The sequence below is a fragment of the Megalobrama amblycephala genome, linkage group LG10, assembly GCF_018812025.1.
Source record: "Megalobrama amblycephala isolate DHTTF-2021 linkage group LG10, ASM1881202v1, whole genome shotgun sequence".
Classification (NCBI taxonomy): Eukaryota; Metazoa; Chordata; class Actinopteri; order Cypriniformes; family Xenocyprididae; genus Megalobrama; species Megalobrama amblycephala.
In genome coordinates, this window is record NC_063053.1 from 14,035,052 (window position 1) to 14,058,601 (window position 23,550).

At 39.5% G+C, this 23,550-nt stretch overlaps 1 protein-coding gene across 8 annotated transcripts in view; it reads left to right on the forward strand.

Annotated features, from left to right (window-relative positions):
• ndst2a (N-deacetylase/N-sulfotransferase (heparan glucosaminyl) 2a) overlaps nt 1-23,550 on the forward strand; it is a 123,387-nt gene that overhangs the window by 87,566 nt on the left and 12,271 nt on the right. For all 8 annotated transcript variants that reach the window (XM_048204675.1, XM_048204681.1, XM_048204676.1 and 5 more), the window contains one exon: nt 18,016-19,661. In XM_048204675.1, the coding sequence (XP_048060632.1) occupies nt 18,600-19,661 (1,062 nt within the window). In that variant the 5' untranslated portion in view covers nt 18,016-18,599. The remainder of the gene's footprint in view (nt 1-18,015; nt 19,662-23,550) is intronic.

Genomic DNA, 23,550 nt, shown 5'->3' on the forward strand with positions numbered 1-23,550 from the left:
ATTGGGCACTCAGTACACCTCTTGAGCTGGTCAAATTTAAAAGTAATTGACCCAAGAACCAAGAGGAGCTTTTATGTAATGGTGTAGCTTTGAACATTTGCTTGTCTCTCTCAAGCAAATGCTGCTGAAAGCACATGCACACTTCCAGGGTAGGTTATGGGCCAGACCTCCATAGAGAATACAAGCTCTCCGAGTCTTTGATGTCGTCCTCGCAGCATAGGGATGAGCGATATCACAATTTTAGATCATGAACAATTAAAATGCCTCCATGATCTGCTTTCGAAGAAATATAGTATTGTGTTACAGTGCACATTCTGTCAGCTGCAGTTCTGGTGCAGTGCCCACATCCAAATATACTGTAACGCGACATACATTCACATCACATGTTTAGCAACACAGCGGTAAGGTTATGCTCACGTGACATTGTGGTTCTTCGCAATCACGAAAGTTTATTTTTTGCATGCATTTGTAAAGCCTTGCCAGTTAAACATTTTATAAGTGCACGCACACTAAAAACCTGTCACACAGCGTGGGAGTACTTAACTAAAGTCTCTTTCTCGTCTTTTTGCGCTTAAATTGTCAAATGCACACTAAGTTTATATAAACAGTCTGTCTTAAGTGAATGTAAACAGTTAAAATGACAGCAACCTAATATACCTGCCTCTGTTTGCCATTAATGTTAATCAAAAAAAAAAAAAAAAAGACTGAGAAAATCACTTACTGCTCTTTACTGAATAATTTCAGTAGCTTTAATAAGAATCAGTGTATATATAATATATACAGTGAAGTTAATGTTATTTTTGCCATATTGCCCACCCCTACTCCTGCACATCTCTGTCTGTGACAATATGCAGCTGGCTTCCCATTAACTCTCAGCTATGTGCATGTCCAGGGTCTGCGTTTTATAAGAGAGGCACAAAAAGACTAAAATATTATCTGATGCCTGTGTAAAAACTATGTTGATTTGATATTGTTTGCTCAGTTGAGATTGCATCAGTGTGCTTATTTGTCGACCTCTGTCATCAGCTGCCTCTCTGTTCCAAGATCTTATTCACTCCTCTTCATTTTTTTGATTGTGTCACTGACAACCCGTGGGTATTAACTCTGGATCTCAAATAATGAGAATGACTTGGCACAATAAAAAAGACTTTATGTAAATGTATGAGTAGACACTAAGAGCTGACTGCTGTTGTTCGTTATATACGTAGTCTCTTTGTCTACACTATGAGTAATGCCAATAACCCATCTATTGAATGGAGCATAAAATAATTGTTTGACATGAATGGCATTGATTGGAGAGCAGGCAGAGAGAGAGAGATGAGAGCATTACTGTATAGAATTAGGTGTATTGTGCAACAGCGCTCAATGTGCTCCTCATCCCTCTCTGAACTCTGCTCGAACAGAATATAAGCTGAATTGCTGAGCGCAGCTCTGTCACGATAATGACATGGGCCGTCGTGATCGATGACTCTCTTACCCAATTGGAGAGCTGTCATTTTTTCCCCTCCCTTGGCACTGATTTGATTTAAGCTTAGATTGTTGAAGTTGAGCCTGAGGGGATGAAGGGAGCTTTATTTCACTGCGATGTAGAACTGTGTAAAAATAGATATATTTGTAAATACAATCTTCATTTAAATTGTCTGATCTGATACTGCTTCTTAATATTCCCAAATGCCTTTTTACTCTGGATTCATAGTCTTTTTTTTTTTTTTTTTTCCTTTGTTTTGCTTTTTAATAGATTTGAATATTTCCAATTTGTGATTCAAAAGTAATTAGACACATTTAAATGATGAATAAGAATGGTTATTGTTGCTAAACATCTTTCATTCTGGTTAATTGTTTGCAAGTGACTCGATGTAATGATACTTTAGCCAAACTAATTGTCACTTGCGCCAATGAAAATAGCTGCTTTATGTCAGAAGTGTTTGTAATCACAAAATGCAATAATTTTATATTTCAGCAGCTGTTTATTGATTCTCAGTTTGTATCAATAGCCTGCTTCAATCTTAAATTGTCTAAAACTAGTAAGAGTTAATTCACCCCCAAAAAAATCACAGTTCTGTCATCATTTACTCACCCTTGTCATTCCAGACCCATAAGACGTTTCATTCATCTATGAAACACAAATGAAGATATTTTTAATGAATCTTGAAAGATCTGTCGGTCCATTGACAGTCCATTCTACCAAAAATTCATAAAGACAGTGTAAAAGTAATTAAATGAACACGGAAGCTCAAAAACCAGTGAAGTTCGTTCTTGTGCTTCAAGTAAGTATGTTGCTTCAAGCAATCATTTTCTGTTTTCCATACCTGATGTGCTCTATGTATGTGCATTGATCAATGTTTATATGTGAACCAAAAGCCTAAATTAAATCTAGATAAGTTAAATAATTTATCTGGAATTATGTTTTTTGGTCGAATGAACTGTGAAAGAAATCTCTCAGGTTTCATTAAAAATCTTCATTTTGCTTTCAAAGATGGACAAAAGTCTTATGGGTTTGGAATAACAGGAGGGTTTTTTTGGGTGAACTATACCCTTAATTTTTCCACCATTACGTTTTCATTACAGTTGCGGGAGAAAGCATGTGACCAGCAGCTGCAACTTTGTTTTATTATTTGAACTCTAGGTTAGATGACTCCAATTAGCTCTTAGGAAAGTAATTAGCCTAGAGATTCACATACTGTACTTTTCCAAACTGCACTGTGAATGTGTACAGTTCGTTAAAGGCATAAAAATGTGCCTCTTTTTATGTTTTATCTGTTTACGCAGACTGTTTTCAATTATTGTCTTGACCTAACTGAAGATCAGATCACATTTTATGACCAATTTATGCAGAAATCATTTTTTGTGTACCCCAGAGCTCTATCTGCATATCCCTATGGGTTACAGCTATAGAGATGTTCATAGAAATTCCAACATGCTTGTGTGTGTGTGTGTGTGTGTGTGTGTGTGTGTGTGTGTGTGTGTGTGTGTGTGTGTGTGTGTGTGTCTGTGTGTGTGTGTCTGTGTGTCTGTGTGTGTCTGTGTGTCTGTGTGTGTGTGTCTGTGTGTCTGTGTGTGTCTGTGTGTCTGTGTGTCTGTGTGGTGATCTTTTGCTGTTTGTGTTGCCTATGTGTGGGTGTATAAATGTGTGTAAATGCAGGCATACTCTTGCGAGTGGGCATGTTAGTGTACTTGAATGATTGTCGTTATTTTGCAACCTCTGTATTCTGAGTGTTTAAGAGAGAGAGAGAGAGAATGCTTCAGTGTTCTGCTCCGTGAAGCAGCACAGTGACAATGCTCAACAAAAGCCTGCTCCCCTGTGTGTCCGTATATATGTGTGTGTGGTCCCAGTAGTACCATCAGCTCTGCCAGGAAGAGAATCGTGGCCCCTGAACCTTACTCCCGCCCCGTTGTCTCCTCTCCTGTCCTCCTTCCTGCTCTGTGCCAATTAAGCAAGCACCTTACCGACTGAGCGTACCTCCAGAGAGACCTTCCTCACCTAGACATTGAAACCCGGTGCGAGGGAGAGACGTTACCTCCTATTGAGGGTTCTGTCGGCGAAACGTTGCTCTAAAGGACCGTTACAGTATGATTAGTCTAATTCAGACCTCCCTGTAAGGAAAGATTCATTATTCAGAGGGGCCTTGCATGCACATCTCCTCAATTGTATAATGATGTCTGCCTGTATTTGTGTGGCGTGAGAGAAAGAGACAGAGTTTAAAGGCAAGTTTGTGCTTGTGGGGTCCTCCAGGACTTTTGTGTGTATGGTGGGATTGATCACAGCGTGAATGGAGGGTACTGGCAAGAATCTTCCTCAGACAGATACAAAGTGAAAAGATAACTGCAGAGAAGTTGTGCCAAAGAAATTTTAATTGGAGCAAAGAGGCATTCTGTTTATTGTGGTGGATGAAGGAGGGTCCTAAACCCTGGGCCAGAAAAACAGAATGACAATACAGAGTAGAGAAAGAAAGCAAGGTCGCTCTCAGATACACACATACGCCCCCCGCCGCTTTTTCTCACGCCTACTCACACAAATGAAGAGTTCACAGAGGCAGCGTTTGCCACTGATTGGCCAGCTGTGACAGCATGCCATCGTATTGAAGCCAAAGGGAGCTGAGAGTTTCAAACTACTTTTTTTTTTTTTTTTTTTTTTGCTCTGTATAACTGTAGCACCTTGGGTAGAGGATGTGGGCGGTTTGTGGATGTGTAACTTGACAGCGAGAGTGGATCTATTGTCAATTGTCATTTTACCTCTCTCGATGCCTTTGCACAGTGTGACCAATTAGAAAGCTCTAAATACCCATGTCATGATGACACTGGTGACAGGAGCTGGCCATGATTGGGCACTGTGACATCTTGCTCCAAATATATTGATTTTTTTTTTTTTTTTTTGCCTTCCCTTCTCTATATATTCTTAACACAAACATACTCTGAAACACACACCTTTTTGCACAGTCTCTGCTTTCTCTCTTTTCACAGCAGGAAGCATTTATTAAGCATGTAATTGAATGCATTTGTGAAAAGTTACAATTGCATTCGTGACCAAAATTTTGTCAATTTTTAAGAGAGAGTTTAATTCATGTTACATGGACACAGTGTTTTTCACCGCAACTCTGAAAGGATGAACGCAGTGGGCCGAAATGCCATTAAGAATCAAATATTAAATCATTAAAGATGCAATTTGAAGTATTTATTATTGTTATTGTCACTATGGTTACATGCATTACTCAAGGTTATAGCAAGTTAGGTGAGAGGATTATGTAAATGCTTCAGATGAACCATTGTATCACTGTTTTTTGTTTGTTTGGTTTCTTTTGGTTTGGTTTTTTTTCCCAGTAACTTGTATGTTTTTATTACAAACTTCTTTCAAAGCATAAAAAATGAATTGAAATCATAGATGGCCAACTTAAAGCAACATTCAAAGTGCATGTCACTGCACTTGCTGCAGATTAACTTAAATATTGAAATAAGCATGCACTGTATGCTTCATTACACTGACCATGTGTTTTCACTGTGGCTAGTTGTTTTTAATATGGTTTAAAAATAGTGATTGCAAAGACCCTGTCAAGAAGTTCTGTTCCATTCACTTGCAGTCTGTCTAGTTGTATTAATTTTATATGAATTTTGCATTCTGTACATTTATAATGATGTGAATTTAATTTTAGCATTTTCAGTCCACCATTCATTTTTTTATTTTTATTTATTTTTTTTTTTTTTTTAGAAAAAATAGTATAGTGTTTTAATCTTGTTAATTTACTGGTTCTGAAAATAAATAATTATAAATAGTTCAAATAATTATCAGCCATAGTTTTAATTTTGGTGCTTCCCTAATTTTCCTAAATAGTTCTTACGGTAGTAGCAAGCCTACTTTTTCAGTTTAACGCGTTAAAAATATTTAACGCAATTATTGCAGTATCCATTTTTTTCTGCGTTATATGATCAAGCTCTTATTCATGCAAATGCTTTTAAACCATTCAAGCGCAACAAGACAAAAGAGAATGCACTGTCTGTGAATGTCCTGCCTATGTGACACACACAACGCGCACCAGTATCGAGTTCTCCTCCACGCTCGAACGAACCATAATACACACAAATTATGCCAGAATGTCCTTTTTGTCGAGTGTCCTCAGAAGAGCAGTCTTAAATGAGTTAAATTAAGTCTTAAATGAACGTAAAGATTTGTGAGAAAATGGGACGCGTGTCAGATCCGTGTCGTGTGCAGCAGCAGCAGATCTTAAGTGTCATCAATGTTAATCAAAAACAAAGGTAAGAGAGAATTACTCGCTGCTCTTGACTACAGAACTTAAAGGTGCCCTCGAATGAAAAATTTAATTTATCTTGGCATAGTTAAATAACAAGAGTTCAGTACATGGAAATGACATACAGTGAGTCTCAAACTCCATTCTTTCCTCCTTCTTATATAAATCTCATTTGTTTAAAAGACCTCCGAAGAACAGGCGAATGTCAACATAACACCAACTGTTACGTAACAGTCGGGGTGTATGCCCCCAATATTTGCATATGCCAGCCCACGTTTCCAACATTATAAAAGGCATTAGACAAGGGCAGCCAGTATTAACGTCTGGATGTGCACAACCAAATCATCAGACTAGGTAAGCAAGCAAGAACAATAGCGAAAAATGGCAGATGGAGAAATAATAACTGACATGATCCATGATAACATGATATTTTTAGTGATATTTGTAAACTGTCTTTCTAAATGTTTCGTTAGCATGTTGCTAATGTACTGTTAAATGTGGTTAAAGTTATCATCGGTTATTACTGTATTCACGGAGACAAGAGAGCCGTCGCTATTTTCATTTTTAAACACTTGCAGTCTGTATAATGCATAAACACAACTTCATTCTTTATAAATCTCTCCAACAGTGTAGCATTACCCGTTAGCCACGGAGCACTATCAAACTCATTCAAAATCAGAAGTAAACAATATAACAGTATACAATACTCACATAATCCGATGCATGCATGCCGCATGCATGACGAACACTTTGTAAAGATCCATTTTGAGGGTTATATTAGCTGTGTAAACTTTAAGGCACTGTTTAAGGCAAGCGCGAGCTCTGTGGGCGGAGAGCACGGGATTTAAAGGGGCCGCAGCATAAAATCGGCGCATTTATAATGATGCCCCAAAATAGGCAGTTAAAAAAATTAATAATAAAAAAATCTATGGGGTATTTTGAGCTGAAACTTCACAGAAACATTCAGGGGACACCTTAGACTTAAATTACATCTTTTAAAAACATAATCTAGGGCACCTTTAAACGTTCTGTTCCTTAATTATTTGGTTCCACAGTCTCCACAGTTTGATTTTCAGGGTTTTTTTTTTATACATTGTGTAGTTAGCCTATTTGTTATTTTATATTAGGCCTAGCATGGTGTATTCTTATTAGTTTTGTTAATAAACATTCTGTGTTTAATATAAGCAAGTTTGTTGTTGTACAGTTTTGTTTTTCATTAAGAATAATAGCCCACCATTCAAGCAAGTGCTGCTAATTTGAAAGTGACAGTAAAATGCACATGGCCACACTGGCATTCATAAGTAATTTAAAAAAAAAAAAAAAAAAAAAAAAAGAGGTGGAGGCCCCGCCCTCCGGTGATACCGATATTACCGGTGTTGTCACATGTCGATTAACCGGTGGGAAAATTCTCACCGTCACATCCCTGAAAATAAGTACATTTCCGAATACTCAAGCTCATCCTTAGTGTGTACAGAAGAATTTGAGAAAATTCAGTCATCAATTCCAAACACTGACAGTGTGAGCCTTGGAAAATCAAAAATGTTCAGCTCTCTTTTCGTGACTATGTTTGCGAAGTGCTTTTGTAACAGAAGTAGGAAGGCAGTTACTTTATATGTCAGCCACCATTAAGACCCCCTACCAGATTTCAGCTGAGTGCCACCATTGCAGTTGTAGGTAAGTGTGCTCCCTTCAGCAGAGCACTTTCAGGAACTGCCTTTGATCAGATCTTCCTGTGAACTCCTCAGCAACCCTGCCTGCTTTCGCTCCAGGAGGACGGACATTGCTAAGGGACATAGTGCCATCAGCCCTCCACCCCTGCTGCCTCGCCTGCATACCGCCAGACATCAGAAAGCATAAAGATAGGAGGAAATAGCATTCCACTCTTAGGGCTTTTCAAGATGACTGGTCACCTCTGCTCAGAGATGTGCTTGGCTAAAAGACACTTCAGTCACATTTGAAGGTTATTCAAGAAGTTCTAGAAGCTTCTGACTGGAAGTGGGTAGAGAGGAACTTCTTTTGTGTGTTTTGATGGTGTGGTTTCACTTCTTACTATTCAGAAGAGCTTTAGGGAAAGACAACAAGAAGCTCCTCATTTTTATTTTAGGCAAGTATATTTTGGAAATGAGAAGTAAACAAGTTCTCTTAGCATATTAAACCACACATTGCATTAAAGAACAATCTGAGAGTTAATGGTACATGCCAACAACAGCAATTATGTTGCTGCCAGGATGCATTGTTTTGAGCAACAAGGTGAGGTGCATTAGCTAGTTTGTGCAATAGATTGTGACTAATTCCCTTGCTGCTCAAACTCATTGTGCTCTTTTCACTGAAATACTTTGTCTAGCGATATTGTATTACAAGTTACTCATGTTAAATCACTAGACTAGTCTGTTTTAGTAAAATGCGAGACTGTCCGATTTAGATTATTTAAGGGTTTTTTTGGCAGGTTCTCCATAACTCAGTATATACTGTAAGAAGTCTATAACACATAGGAAAATGCTCTGATCAACTTAGTCCAATGCTATAGTCCATCTTCACAATACCATAGATTGCTCTGAAGTAAGGCAGCCTGTAAATGGGATTTGGGCTTTTGGAGTATATGTGTTCCTGTGTACCACGCTGACCTCTAACCTGTTAGAAGAGGAGAAGTGTGTGGGTGTTGTGTAAGGGCAGGTGAGGTCAAAGTCTACCTCTGCAATCTCTCTGTCCTAAATCTGCCACCACGCCTGTGCTTTCAGGACAAACTGAAAATAATTATGTTCAGTTCGAGATGCAAAATTGAAGCATATTTAATAGTGGCTTCTGACTTTTGCACCTTACTATATGTATAATTGAATGTGTGCAAAACATTTTTATTCATAGAATGTACTTGCATTCTGTTTTTTGTAGAAGACATGATGTAGATATTTATTTACACTATTGAGCTGTGGCTCCTTAATAAATGTATTGAGTTGTATTGAGAAGATTCTAGCTGATAGTCAAGCAGATGAGATGTTGAAATAGACTATTCAATCATGCCTCTAACATGTCCAACCTTGACCTTGCCTCTCTTTTGGTTTGATTAAGACTTTGACCAGCACACTCAGAACTCTGTGCTCCCATATGAGAGGCAGCCAAGACAGTTAAATTGTGTAAACAGGACTCTCTCTCTATCCTCCTACGCTCATCCTTCACTTCTCAATAATGATGCACAGCACGGCCTATCACTCTTTGCCTGCCTCTATCATATTTTCTGAGTTAGTCTTTTAAGGATGTTCACACTAGCAGCGATTTGCAATGAAAAGAGACCAGACGTCATTGTTTTAGGTAGTTTTGTTTTTTTGTTTTTTTTGTTTATCTTGCCTGGATATAGCCATTGGATATAGCATTTGATTAGGAACACCTACTGGTGTGCTACTACTGTACAGCCACAAGGGATTATATGGTGGTCAGCATGAACACCCTTTTTCACACCATACTTACTAATGAGGTCAGGGAGGCCTGGAGGTCATCCAGCGGACAGGGTAAGCCAGACAGGTGGTCAGATTCCTCCATTCTGCCTTTGGAGCAGGCACGTGTCCCCCATCCCACACACGCACACATGGTGGGTGGCCGGCTTTGCTCTCCTCTGCAGCATGCAGGAGCGGAAGGTTTATTCTCCAAACAGCCATGTGTGGTGTTGCAGGGTGGGAACAACTTGATCTCGAGGCAAATTGAGCTCAGGCATGCCCTCAGCCTCTCTTAAGCTTGATCCTTGTCTCTGCAGCTTTCCTGCTTTCTCAGTTCCCACCCCGCTGAATATCTCTAGACCAAAATTGGCCAACTGAAATATACTCACAATTACCAGTCACAGCGCAGTTATCGTGTGGCAACTGAGCCTGCACACTCTTTCACTCACACACATACTCTGACTTTGATCACATGCACTTCTGTATTGTGGTGACGCTCCAGAGCTTGGATTAGCAGGGATGATAGGCATGACATTCTCACCAGCAATGTAAATATTTTGACACAGCCTTCCCAATGCCAGTGGGCACATCACGGCTGCCACCTGCGAGAGAATGAGGGAGAGGCGTCTCTGACTGACTGCCTACTGCAGCACACTCTCATGACAAATCGGCCCTCTAATGAGGTGCCATTTTTAATCGTTAAATATTTATTCTGCAGTAATGAGAGAGATTAGCCCTCAATATTTTTCAGCGTGGGAATCTGCTAATAGAAGTTTTTTTTTGTTGTTTTTTTTTACTCTGTCCTTCTCTCTGCAGTGAAATGTTGCTGCTTCTGCTTCTCTCAAGCCATTACACTGTTGCAATGCTTGTTGTCATTCCTAGCAAGATCTGGTCTTTCAAAATCTTTTGATGTTAAATTAACAATGAGCATTAGTAAGTGTAGATGAGAAGGATTTTTCTGATCATATTTTACTCTGAGTCATGAATCTCACACTTGTGTGGCCACGGAGTTGTTTCCTCAGCGAAGCTTGTGCGGCATTCACAAAATCAGTTGAAATTCAAAGAAATTAAATTTTGTATTTTTTTTACTTGGAAAGCATGATGTGTCAAGACAAACTTTGAATGTTGCCTTGTCTTAAACAAGGCAACATTTTTAAAGTCTTAAAGTGTGAAGGTTTATAGGCCATAACCAGAATTTGTTCATTAAAGGGGGGTATCACGCACAGTTTCTGCCAATCTCATGTTAATCTTAAGTACTTATAGAGTAGTAGTGCATCCTTCATATCTCCAAAAAGTCTTTAGTTTAATCATATTTATAAAAGATACATAGTATTTCCGAAAACAGCCGAGTGCCTGCAGGCGTGTCCTTGTGAGCGGAGATAGAGTGATGCGCTATCACGTGCAGAGATCGTCTACAAGCTATCATTAGTCAGCTAAACAACTGTATTTAAACACACAGTACACCATCACATTATCCCTGGATAACTTTTGAATCACTATAATGAATATAGCATATGAATGATGAATAATGAATTTATTAATTCACTACGTTCGTGTTGTTTACGTTACATTATATGCACTCAGACACCTATTGCTAACAAAACAGACATTTGAAGCAGTTTTACTCACCACCTGCTGTTTCGACCGGGATCATCATTATTGCTGAGACCGCTCCATCTCTGTTTCAAACAATCTGTAAATCCAGTGTGGAACTGGGCCTTGTTTATGAAACCATAAGCGCCGATCCTGAGGGCTCGAGCAGCCATGGAAAAACACGAGATATTCTCCATTCATTTTAACCAATAAAAAAGTGATTGTAACGATCAGTTTCTATGGTTATTTTAATAACAAATGTCGAGAGCGCATCAATGTATTGCGTGAGAAACAAAACTCTCAGCTCCACTTAACGCTAGGTTCTTTGGGAAACAAGGTTGTCTTTCCCTCACAACCAAAAACACAATTCTTTGGTGACATTGTTGATTTCGTGCAGTCCTGTGACCTGTGCAGCGCTGCCGACGACTTCCGTAAACCCGACCGCACGTTTATAGGCGTGCTTTTGCCCTCTCGCTCTGGTTGACGTGCACGCGTGCCCTTCCTGGAGAAGTGCCCGTACAAGGAAATTCCGTCCTCGTTGACGTCACTCAGGACCATGCTTGAAAAAGAAATCCGACAGCTGTGATGATTTGGAAGAGAATTTTTGGAACAGAAATACTCTGTCATACGTCCAACTCATGTTTTGAAACTTTGGCCATGTTTAGCATGAGAATCCAACTCTTTAACAGTGTAAATAAGTCAGAATGCATGAAATAGCATTATACCCCCCCTTTAATTCTAATTCAAATTCCTGGGGTGTGTGGCTATTTCAATTCAAATTCCAACTCGTGTATTAAAAGCAAGCCTATTCTTTAACTGACCTTATGACAGATAAATGACTGACAGCCAACTCTGATAAGCTGGTAAGTCATTTGCCGGTTGTTATCCACCATTTTGTCAGCCAGACTTACTGAATTGTCTGTGACCTCCTTTTTTTTAATTTTTTATTCCCAACATTACGAGGGGAAAAATGTATTATTGTGGTACATGTAATTTAGATAACGGGTATCCAGAGAGTCTAGTGAATGAAGTTGTCCATTCAGTTCCTGAAACCAGCCAGTAATCTCCAAATATGCAAATGTTTGATCAGTCTTTGTGGTAGACTGCATGAACAATTACACTACAAATTTTTAATGTCCAAAAGCAAAACATTTGTAGGTTTGCATATTTGATTTCGACTGTTTGACTTGGGTAAATTTCACTTGGGTAAATTTTCCCTTGTAATTTTCACTGTTTTCTCATTTTCTGCTTTTATGTTATATTTAGTGTTTCAACATAAAAACCTGATTTGTTTTTGCACAATGATTCCCTGCATTTGAAATAATTTATTCTAAAATCATCAGTTACATCAGCGAGTAAGCAGACTCGTGTCATCATTTTGTTTGACGAACAGAGTACCTACCCTTGTAAAGCAATTGTTTTCGTAAGGTCAATTCTGATTTTTGCACTGACTGTCGCCAAAAGACATTGCATCCTATTCTAAGATGGCAGCTCTTATTAAAACGGCGACCCAGATTTGGAGACTCCTGATTTAAGCTTGTCCCAGTTGTGTTAGTTATTTGGTCTCTTTGTCCTCTCCAGTTAAGCCTGGATTGTTAATTGCTGTCCTGTAATCCCACAATTAACAGAGACTGCGCTGCTAGAATTATCAGGAGATCAGTGGCCAGCGACAGTGAACCCAGCCGGAGCTCTTCAGCATGCTACTCACATCAGTAAATCAGCTTAGTTTGGGTAATTCCTTTTCAGTCACTCATTATACATTCTGTTTTTGCACTATTTTCAGAGAGGCAGAAAGAGAGAAGCCAGTGTTCTCAAAAGCCAAACATAAGCAGAGCTTTATCAGCACCGCCGCCCTCATTCTCACATAGCACTCTGAGAAATGGACGGATAAAATAAACACTTTAAAGATGTAGTTTAGCCACACTTCACATGCCCAATTGAAGTCTGAATGGGATGAAAAGCAGCAAAGTGCTTTTATCTTCGTCCACACTGATAGAAATTCATAGACTTGATAGACAGAGTTCAGCTTGCAGGGAGATTAAAATGGAACTGACTTTTCGTTTTCTGATTTCTTTTTCTGTTTTTCCCCTCTCAGCTGAAATCAGAAATGCCATGGAGACAAATGGTTGGGGGAGTTTTGTCCTTTCTTCTTTGGTTTTTGTTCCGCCTGTGTTTCATGCACTGGAGTTGAGTCTATTTGGTGTGTTATTCATGGTGAATAATCGCACAGCGGTCTGTGGAATTTGATGGTCAGCATTGTGGTGTTTGGGTAGGGAGGGCTTGACCCTGGGGTTGCTGGGGCAGAGAGGCTGAGGAGAGGGTCCTCACATGGTCCCTCTTCATCTCTTTATCCCAAACATTTGTGGTTCAGAGGGTGAGCATTGTTATTGTCACCCTGCAGTAGTCTCGAATTCAGGGCTTCAAAATTATAGCTCAGATTAAGCCACACTCTCCAGCTGTTTGTAAAACATTTCCTTTGATTAAAAATAAGCCAAACTTTTTTCCACCGTTCCCCACAGCTTGTAAATTCTATAAATAATTTGCATGTTAATTGCCCCACAGGATTGAATCCATCTAAAGATTTTTTTTCAGCTATTGAAGCGTTTTGTTATTGTAGAAGCACGCTATATTTTTTCACTTGAAAATTGGATGTAGCAGGTAAGCTGCAGGCTCATTAAATTTCTCCACACATAGTAGCAGTTTAAAGTGCTCTTTTTTTTTACTTAGTATTGATTGAAGCAGTCTGGTTTTCTTGCAAGTGTGTGTGTGTGTTTGTACAGGCAAGACGCCCATGATGCCCAGAGGCCTGCACACCTGTGGCTCAAATACAGCATGACCTTGGGGCCTAATGATAGCCCCCTCCACCACTTTGCCCAGAGACCTTAAATCTCTGGCTATTGTGTGTGGAAGCCCCCTGCTGGTCATTTTGCACACTGCACCATGACTCCTGTAGGCTAATTAGGGCTGTTTGCCAAGGCAAGCATCACTATTTGCTCATAGTTGGGGTTAGAGGTTGAAACAGACCCCTAACCACAAGTATTAAAATTTGGTGTGTAACGTGCCTCGCACCATTTGTGCTAAGGAAATGAATGAAACCTCAAATCGTGGTTGCACTATTCGAGAGTTGCACTATTCTAAGACAGCAGACTTTTCACTTGGCTGATGATAATATGGGTGAGTAAATCCCATAGACTTCTATTGAAGCTATATGGACCACAACATAATAGAGACTTTGAGGTGAACTCTTTTAAACTTGGGTCATTAAGCAAATACCCAGAACACCCTAGCAACCACATAGCAATATGTTAAAATGCCACTCTAAATACAACTTAGCAACTGTGTAGCAGTGCCTTGGCAGTACCACTCACACAGCCTTAGCTTGCTTACTTTATTTATATATTTGTGAAAATGTAAAAATGTTTGGTATTGATAAAGTGGTGCAAATGCATTTACTTTACAGCTGCTGGTTTGATTGGGTTTGTATCTGATTTCTGTTAGTGGTCAAAATGCAAGACAAAGGCAGATTGAGTTGCTCTGGTGTAATTCAGTTGGAGCAGAAAGAAACGGGAGTGACGAAAACCTGAGACCCCACATGGCCCTCGTAAAAGCTCAGCCAGTATGGGTTAGGGGATCAGAGGTCATATTTGTCATGGGTCAGTGAGGCATGGCAGTCTTGCTGGGTAATTTATACAGCAGCACAGGAACTAGTTCCCTCCTGGTTGGTAATGTTACGATGTACACTTAACACTGTTCTAACCAGGTGAAATGCCATTACATGATTAAACCCTTCCTTTTCATGTAAATCCCAGTTTGTCATCATCGGCCTTGACAAAGCCACAGGTGACACAAAAATGTGATTTTGCTTAACTTTCAGTAGGGGTGGGTGATATGACCAAAATCTTGTATCACAATATGAGTAATTTTATTTTACGATAACAATATATATCACTTTAAATAAGGTTTTTATGAGATCAACATTTTTGATACCATTGAAATTACATAATCCTTATCACCATTTTCAATATCACAAAACACTAATACTAGCCTAAGTAAAAAAAAAAAAAAAAAAAAAAAAGAATAAAAAAAAAACCCTCAAGCACACAAGTATGTGTATTTAACTGTTCACCTGTTCACGCCTGTCTAATCAGCCATTTTTCTTGATCTCACGCATGGTCTCACATTTACTCACTCATTCATTTTGTCCTCATTCTGCCGCATTAACGCTGTTCTGTATTACCAGTAAAATCTCAGTGTCACAGGGTATTAAAGCGAGACTTTCCATTTTGTTGCTAATTACAGAAGAATTCTAATAAATTTCCTGATTCTCTTCATTTCCATGTCTCTCACTTCAGGAGTACATATTCATACCAACATCATTTCAATTGCTGTTAGTAGACATAACAATTTTACTATAATATTAATTTCTCTATTTCATGTTTCTCTTTTATATATGTATACACACATATACACACACATTTTTAATAATTCAAAACTGTAATACTTTTGACAGGTAGTTTGGAATAATGAAACATTTGTGATTTCATTTTGAAATAACTCTTTTATGCTTGCCAATGCTGCATTTAATCAAAAATAGAAAAAAAACATTAATATTGTAAAATATTATTAAAAATCTGTTTTCTATTTTAATATATTTTAAAAAGTAATGTATTCCTGTGATTTATTCCAGTCCTCAGTGTTACATAATCCTTCAGAAATCATTCTGATATGCTAATTTGGTGCTCAAGAAACAGTTCTTCTCAATGTTGAAACCCGTTTTTTGCGGCTTAATATTTTTGTGGAAACTGTCATACTCTACCGTTCAAAAGTTTTGGGTAGCTAAGACATTTAAAATAATAATAATAATGCATTTTATTCAGCAAGGATTAATTATGTTTATAATGTAGCAAAAGATTTCTATTTCAAATAAATCTTGTTCTTTTGAACTTTTTATTCATTAAAGAATCCTGAAGAAAAAAAAATGTATCATGGTTTCCACAAAAAGGTTAAGCAGCAAAAACCTTTTCAAAATTGATAAGAACCATTATTAATAATTGAACACATACTAATAAATAATAATTGAGCACCAAATAAGCATATTAGAAATATTTAAACCCAACATCCTTAAATATGTATCATTACGAGGGAAAATGTAATACTCTCAAACATGCATACTCTTCAAGACATCAGTGGAGTCTTATTAGTTAGCAGTGACTTTCTGCTGCCTCTCTTGCTTTTTCCTTATCTCCTTTATTGACTATCTTTTATTACTTCTTGTACTTGTATTCTCTTCCTTTTGTATCTTATTTCCTCCCTTAAGCCGGGTGCAAACTCTGCAATTTATAATAGTCCTTTACGATTGTTGCTTGTCAGACTGTACGAACATGATCCTCATGTCACACTGTGGGATCTCAGCTGTCATTTATTTCAGACTGTACGACAGTCAAGACGCGTTAAAAACGGACGCGCATAAAAACCTGTTTGGAGTTTTACATCATCAATCCATACACGTTCGGTGACTGTGAGCTGCATTACACGTGGGACTAAAAAGAAATCTCTAGTGTCAATTTTAATCATGGCTTGTCTTGAAAAAGAAGACAAGCCTGTGCTCCAAATATTCTGACACTGCCAGAATTTTCTCGAAGGATAAAATTTGATTGCAACAGTCATTAATCAGCTGTCGGTGAACATGTCAAACTAATGATTAAAGACTAAAGATTTTAGCCTAGGATCAGAGAAATCTTTAGGATTTTCAAAATTTGTCTCAGACAACCAAATAATGGCCAAAATAAACACAGTGTGCACCCGGCTTAAGTCACGCTCCCTCATCTTATTTCCTCATGTGTACCATTACTCTGTAAGCATGTTTGTTTCCTTACAAGAGTAGTGTAATAAACACAAGATATGCATGGACATCCTGATCATTTCCTGGTCGAGTTCAGCTCTGAACAGTTCATGATTGCATTCTCTGGCTCAAATGTGAAAGCTATTCTCCTGAGATGAGAAATGCTCAGTAGTAATTTCATCCTGGCTTCAGCAACACATGCCATGTGAAACCATTCTGCTCAATGATTCAGGGCTGCAGTTCCCTCTCTGTCGCCCTGTTGCTTTACCATACAGATAATATAATGTTGAATTAGACGCACTGATCTGAGTGAATCTTTATGACCTCATGAATTGTAATGTGTTGTGATGGAAACCTGCTGTTTTTATGTGCATTTGTATTTGCTCGTGTGTATGTTTTGAACTGATGTAGAACTGGTCAGTGAGGTTAGAGTACTCCCAGGCTAATAATAACCTAGGTTTCCGTATCAGGATGTGTTCTTCTGTAGAGTTCATTCTGAGTTGGATAAATTTAATGCAGCTGAGCACTTTGTCGCTGTTCTTTTTTCTTTGTAATTATTCTTTGCCATCTCTTAGACAGGTGAATTACCAAATTATGATTCTCTAAATTCATTATTAGCTTTGAGGGTGCAAGTAAAGGTCTGTTTCTCTATTTTAGTGTCTTTTCATTCCTTATGCTATGTTTTTCGTGTCCTTTATTTCTCTCTCTTAGCTTATCATCCATCCTAGACAAGGTGCCTTTGACCAAAGCATAGGCCATGCTTGTCCATCTGTGGGAAAAACGATCCTTTAAGTGCCAGCCCTGATTTATAGTTACAGCATGGCTAGCATTGATCATGTCAGAGACTGATAGCTGGCTGTAAGCTGACAAAGCCTCTCTTGGTGGGGAGAGGAATGAGAAAATGTGCCTGGAATCCGATGATTTCCGTCTCCAGCACTTTGAAACTCAATCTAACTGTTGACTTGCTCTCTCCTATGGAGACAATATTTTAAGTGCTCTCCAAGTTTACAAACAGTGCATTCCAATGACATTTTCGAATTACCCATCATCTGCCTTCCCATGCTCTAATTAGTGTACTGTTCAAGGTTCACCTTTTAAAACTGTTCCAGTCACATATCCATAAGGTCAGTGATCTCTCTATCCCACCTGTAATGCTATCTTACTGGTGGACAAGAGCTCCAGGACTATTTTAGGAGTCATGAGGAAAAAAAGAAGACTCCATGGTAATGTAGTGATCCACATCAACAGTCACACTAATAGCAAAATCACATGGCCATTTGGAAGTATAAAGAGTGATGCAGCCTTTGGTCATTCACTAGGCTTAAGATATGTTTGCTTTCCCTTTTTTATGCACTCTTTAAAGGTGTTTGATGTTTAGACTGATCAAATCTCTCCCCTCTCTCCCTTTCAGGTTCTGACTCAGTGGTGGATGTACCATCAGTGCTGGGCCTCTACTGGGGGCAGTGTTCACCATCCTGCCCCAGTGGTGAACACCCTCAGAGCACCTGCTGCTGAGGCCAGTGGGGCAAGTGGAGCACCGGCCTCAAAGCTCTCCAAAAGATCCCAAAGAGCCCTCTACACTGAGAAGCACGTGCTTATTTGAAAGTTCGGTGCACAGCAACGCAAAAGAAGTCAGCGGTGAAACAGCTGATCCTTTGTCGAGTGGTGGTGGAGTGTCGAGAGAGATCAAGAAACCCAATCCTCTTATCCCAGCCCCAAGACGCTAGCAGAGAGTGAGTGCACTCAGGAAACTTGTGGTGGGGGTGAAAGAGCTGGTTGCCCTCATTGGAGGACTGGATCTAGAGGCATCAATCAAAGCGGAGATACTCGTCATGGACTATGGGGGCCATGGTGACCTAGCATAAATGGCTACTCCTGACCCAAAGCTTGTGCCGGTGTCTGCTGCTCAGCCTTTTTCCTTTTTCCTTCTCTTTTCCACTCTGTTGTCCTCCTCTTGCTGCGAACACTGCAACGGCCATCCTCTCAGCCTCCCCGATGCCCCCCTCTCTTCCCCGGTCCCGCTTTCGCACTGTGGCCATGGGGCTGTGGAAGTTAGTGCGGGGCGTCAGGCAACTCGAGCTCCACCGCCTCATCCTGGCGCTCATCATCTTCTGCCTGCTTTCCATGGCTTATCTGGCCTACTATGTCAGCAACAGCCCTAAAATAAAAGAGGCGCCCCCTATGCCCTTCAGTGACTGTGGTGGGGTTGTCGCTGCTGCAGCAGGAGGGCAACGGGCTCCTCTTTTTCTGCCAACTTTCACAGGACGGCAGAGGACGGTTAAAGTGGTTGATAACTCTCGAACGGAGCCTGTAGTGCTGGTCTTTGTGGAGAGTATCTACTCTCAGCTCGGACAAGAGATTGTGGCTATCCTCGAGTCCAGTCGCTTCCGTTACCACACTGAGAACGCACCCAGCAAAGGTGACATGCCTACGTTGATGGAGCGTGATGTTGGTCGCTACGCCCTGATCATTTATGAGAACATTCTCAAGTACGTCAACTTGGATGCATGGAACCGTGACCTGCTGGATAAATATTGCGCTGAATTTGGCGTGGGCATTATCGGCTTCTTCAAAGCCAATGAGAACTCTTTGCTCAGTGCACAGCTGAAGGGCTTTCCGCTTTTCCTGCACTCTAACCTGGGCCTACGGGACTACCACATCAACCCTGCAGCCCCATTACTGTACATCACCAAACCCAATGAGGTGGAGCAAGGCCCGCTCCCTGGCGATGATTGGACGGTCTTTCAGTCTAACCACAGCACCTACGAGCCCGTGCTTCTAGCAGTCACAAAGTCCTCAGAAGCACTGGCCCACCTGGGCCCCCACCGAGCCCTTCATGCCACTGTAGTTCAGGACCTTGGCCTTCACGACGGCATTCAGAGGGTGCTTTTTGGCAACAATCTGTCGTTTTGGCTGCATAAGTTGATTTTTGTGGATGCCATAGCCTATCTGACAGGCAAAAGACTCTGCCTGTCCTTGGAGAGGCATCTGCTAGTTGATGTGGATGATATATTTGTGGGAAAGGAGGGTACAAGGATGAAGGTGACAGATGTGAAGGTAAGTGTCTCTTCTAAATTTGGTAAAGGGGTAGTTCAAACAAAAATGAAAATTGTGTCATTTACTCACTGCAATGACATTTCAAAACTGTGTGACTTTCTTTTCTCTGTGGTTTGGAACAACATGAGGGTGAGTTGATTCAGTGATGACTGAATCTTCATTTTTGCATGAACTGTCTCTTTAAAAGTTCTTAGGCTGCTCAATGTTGTTTACCTGTGAGCATTGACATTGATCTCTCAAATTCATTATGTCAGCATAATGAGCAAAACGTATGTTCTCGAAATGGGTAACAATTATTGTATGGGCTAACAGATAACATGGTACACAGATGATGCTTTGAGCACTGTAGTGTCATGGAGAGGCTAACAGCTAGTACTCAGAATTATGTGCTTGTTAGAGCAAGGGATAATTGCTCTGTTTGGACAATGTGCCTATTAACCTCCTATTTATTAGCGGCTTTGCCAAAGGGGCTGATTACACAGACTTATGAATCCCTCCCAGTTCTCATCATCAGGTTGGGTAGAAGCTTTCAGCCTTCCACAATATGCAAACCACACTGCTGACCGTGGTCTTTACACCCTCAGGATCCATAAATGGGTAGTATACACTTGCAAAAAGAGACACCACCCGGAGGTCATCCTCTTTGAAGATAGTCAATGTAAATTAACAGCTCTAATAAGAAATATGTTGATTAATGTCCCATTTGCATTGACAACATGAAGATGTTTCTTTAGCAGAAAAATCTGCCTTGTCTGTCTGCTAACTGAGTCAGTCAGGAAGTTAATTAGCCCACCATCAATTATATTTGACAAAGTTAGCACGGTTTTGTTTTGTATGCAAGGGATGTAGAGAAATGTACATTGATGATTGGTCTTTGATGATTGGTCTTTAAATGTGATGTGCTAAAATGGTGAATGGATAGATATGTGACAGCATAATGAACAAAAGTAGATTTTCATCAGCGCTGATATAAAAAAAATCTCACAAGAATTAAATTATTATTTTTGTCATTACTTATTCTGCCTCATGTCATTCCAAATCTGTGTGACTTACTTTCATTGTAAATGATAACATGGCCTCTTTGTTCCAAATAATGAACAAAAGGGGCCTGTTGCTGTCAAGCTCTACAATTACAAGGGTTTGGAATGACTGATGCTTACAGAAATTAAATGTTTAGGTGCACTATTCCTTTAAGTTTCTGTTAAGTCTGTCACATTATATAACATGGGTTGGGAATCATGGTCATACCTTGCAAATATTAAAAACTACCTTAGTAAAACTTTGACATGAACTAATGTTGTGATGCATGCCCTCAATTTTGTTTGCAGAAAATGTAAATGTATATTTAATATTTTTGTATTATAAACTTGTCTAAAAGTTTATCCATCCTGTACCTAGGGTATGAAAACCACTGCATGCAAAGTAAGCTCTAACAATAGCATTTGTGCACTTTATGTGGGGCAGTTGCTATGTGTTTGCCCCATTAACTTCCATTATATGTGCATTTTTGTCATGTTTTGTTTTTACAAATGAGATGGGATGAGTCAATTACCGTCTGTGGTAATTGACAGCATGCCACAGATGCTGTTGATGGAGCTTAACTTTTATTTAGCCCTGAACATCCCTTAAAACCCAGCCACAACTGTTGCTATTTATCATTTACTAGTGAAAGAATATGTAACATTGTCGCATCTCATTTCCATACTTTTTCCTCTTACAGTCATTCTTAATCATAATGGTTACTGGGACAATACCTTGGAGCAAGGACATGGTTTTTAGTTCATCCATGTTCTTCTATTTTCCACAGATAGCATAAATGATTTGCAGGAATATGTGTGTAACAGACAGATTATCCTCCCACAGAGCTGTTTTTACGTTATTGTTGTTTTTTTGCCAGCTTTGTATGGTGATGTATGCCATGCCACCTGGCCTCAAGCTGAACAAGTGGGCTGTAATCACCTCAGCCAGTGGTGCTGCATAGAAAACTCAAACAAACTGTGTCTAATGGTGGACTAATCACATCTATTCTTACTCCATATGCGTTTTCAGTACTGAAGCTTATTTCCACCTACTCACTACACATGCACACATTATGCACATACGTACACAGTTCACTGCTCTTCTTCCTGTGCAGAGGACGAAATTAGGAAAGGGACACACCAAAAACTGTCGCCAAAGAACTAGCACCGATAAAAGCCGACTGTGTTGTCAAACTGCATGTGAACACACCAATAGAACTACAGCCGACTGTCAGCCAGCATGCGTGTTCTGCACCTGCGTGTAAGGAGACTGCTGTCTATTTTTTTCATATATATTTGTTTATATTCATAATTCAGAAAGGGAGACTGGCACTACAGGCTGCAGATACACAAACCGTAAACAAAGCAGCGTGTGATTGCTGTCCTGAGTATCATTCATGCTGATCACTTTCTGTATTCTACTCGGCTCACGTTAATATTAAACATTTGCCCTGGAACACTCAGGTGCGTGACGTAAAAATTAGAACAGCCTTCTGTATGTATCGCCTTGACTTGTTTGCTCACTGTTTTACTGTTATTTTTGTGCTTCAACTCGTTCACTAAACTGAACAGCCAATCAGCGTTCTCTCTCTCACACAACGCCGATTCTACATGTTGAATCGCTCCTCCCCCCCCAAAAAAAAACGACGGTGTCTGACTAAAGCCAACTTATTCGGCTGACACTTAAAAGCGGTCCGACGTTGCTCGACAGCCAATCATCGGCTTGGTGTGTCCTGGGCTTTAGCTTTGTTCTGATTGGCGTTGTAGTTCAAAATTTAACTTGCCACACCTGCTAACTGAACTAAGAAAATTTACCAGCCACATGCATTCTTAAAAACAATGAAACTCTGTTTTGCCTTGCTTGTATTCAAATATATTTAAATATATATTTCCTGGAATTCTATGTTTATATATGTATGGGTCAGTGACATGACATGCATATTTTTGTGCATGATTTCCTTTTAAAATAATTGGATAAATTGACATAACATGAATCACTTTATTCTATAAAACCTATTTAGTTTGAATTCATTCTTAGAATATTCAAATAATAAATATTATTTTATGTTTTGATATCTTAAAACCCCAAAATGTCAGGTGGTGCAACCGTTCCGCATAAATGAACAGACTAATGTTTTTTTTTTTTTCAAAATAAAATATTATGGCATAATTTTAAAAGAATTTAAGATAATTTAAAAACTTTTGTCCAGCAATTTGTATGTTTATTAGTGAAAAAGTAATAGCAGTAAGCATCATCCAGAGTACCACAATTTATCTTTGTGGAAAAAGGTTTGTAGATTTCTCTCAAATACTGATAAAATTAGCTACTTTCAAGTATGGGTAGGTTGGTACACTTTCCATTGCTGTGTCTGAATCCTGTCTCAAGAACAATCTTGAGTCTGTTAGGTTAAGAGACAATCAGACTGGCTATGAATGTTGCGCAGTGATGAACCAAGTCCATTGTGACAGCAAAATTTGGTGGTGTCAAAAGCTGTGTTCTGACCCTTGGCCCTTCCGTCCAATGGCCATATTGACTGTTTCTCTTTCTGTCATAACTCATTGATCAAAGTTATTGATCAGGAAAGGAAAACCACATTTTCATTTTCTAAAAGTGTAACATAATTTTATTTTCAAACTAAGTCTGTTTTTATCGAACTGTGTCAGAGTTGATTCTCACTACCGATTGTCCACCCTGGACACCACCCTGCAGTCACAGATTGCCATAATCCTGCAGTTTTTATGCTGACATGCTGAGCAAACACACTCAAGGCAGAACAAATATTGGATACACTCATACTCGGGGACACCGGCGGCTCTTAAATCAGCGTAAGATGCCATCTCTTCATTGCTAAGCAGCAGCCTTCTCTCCC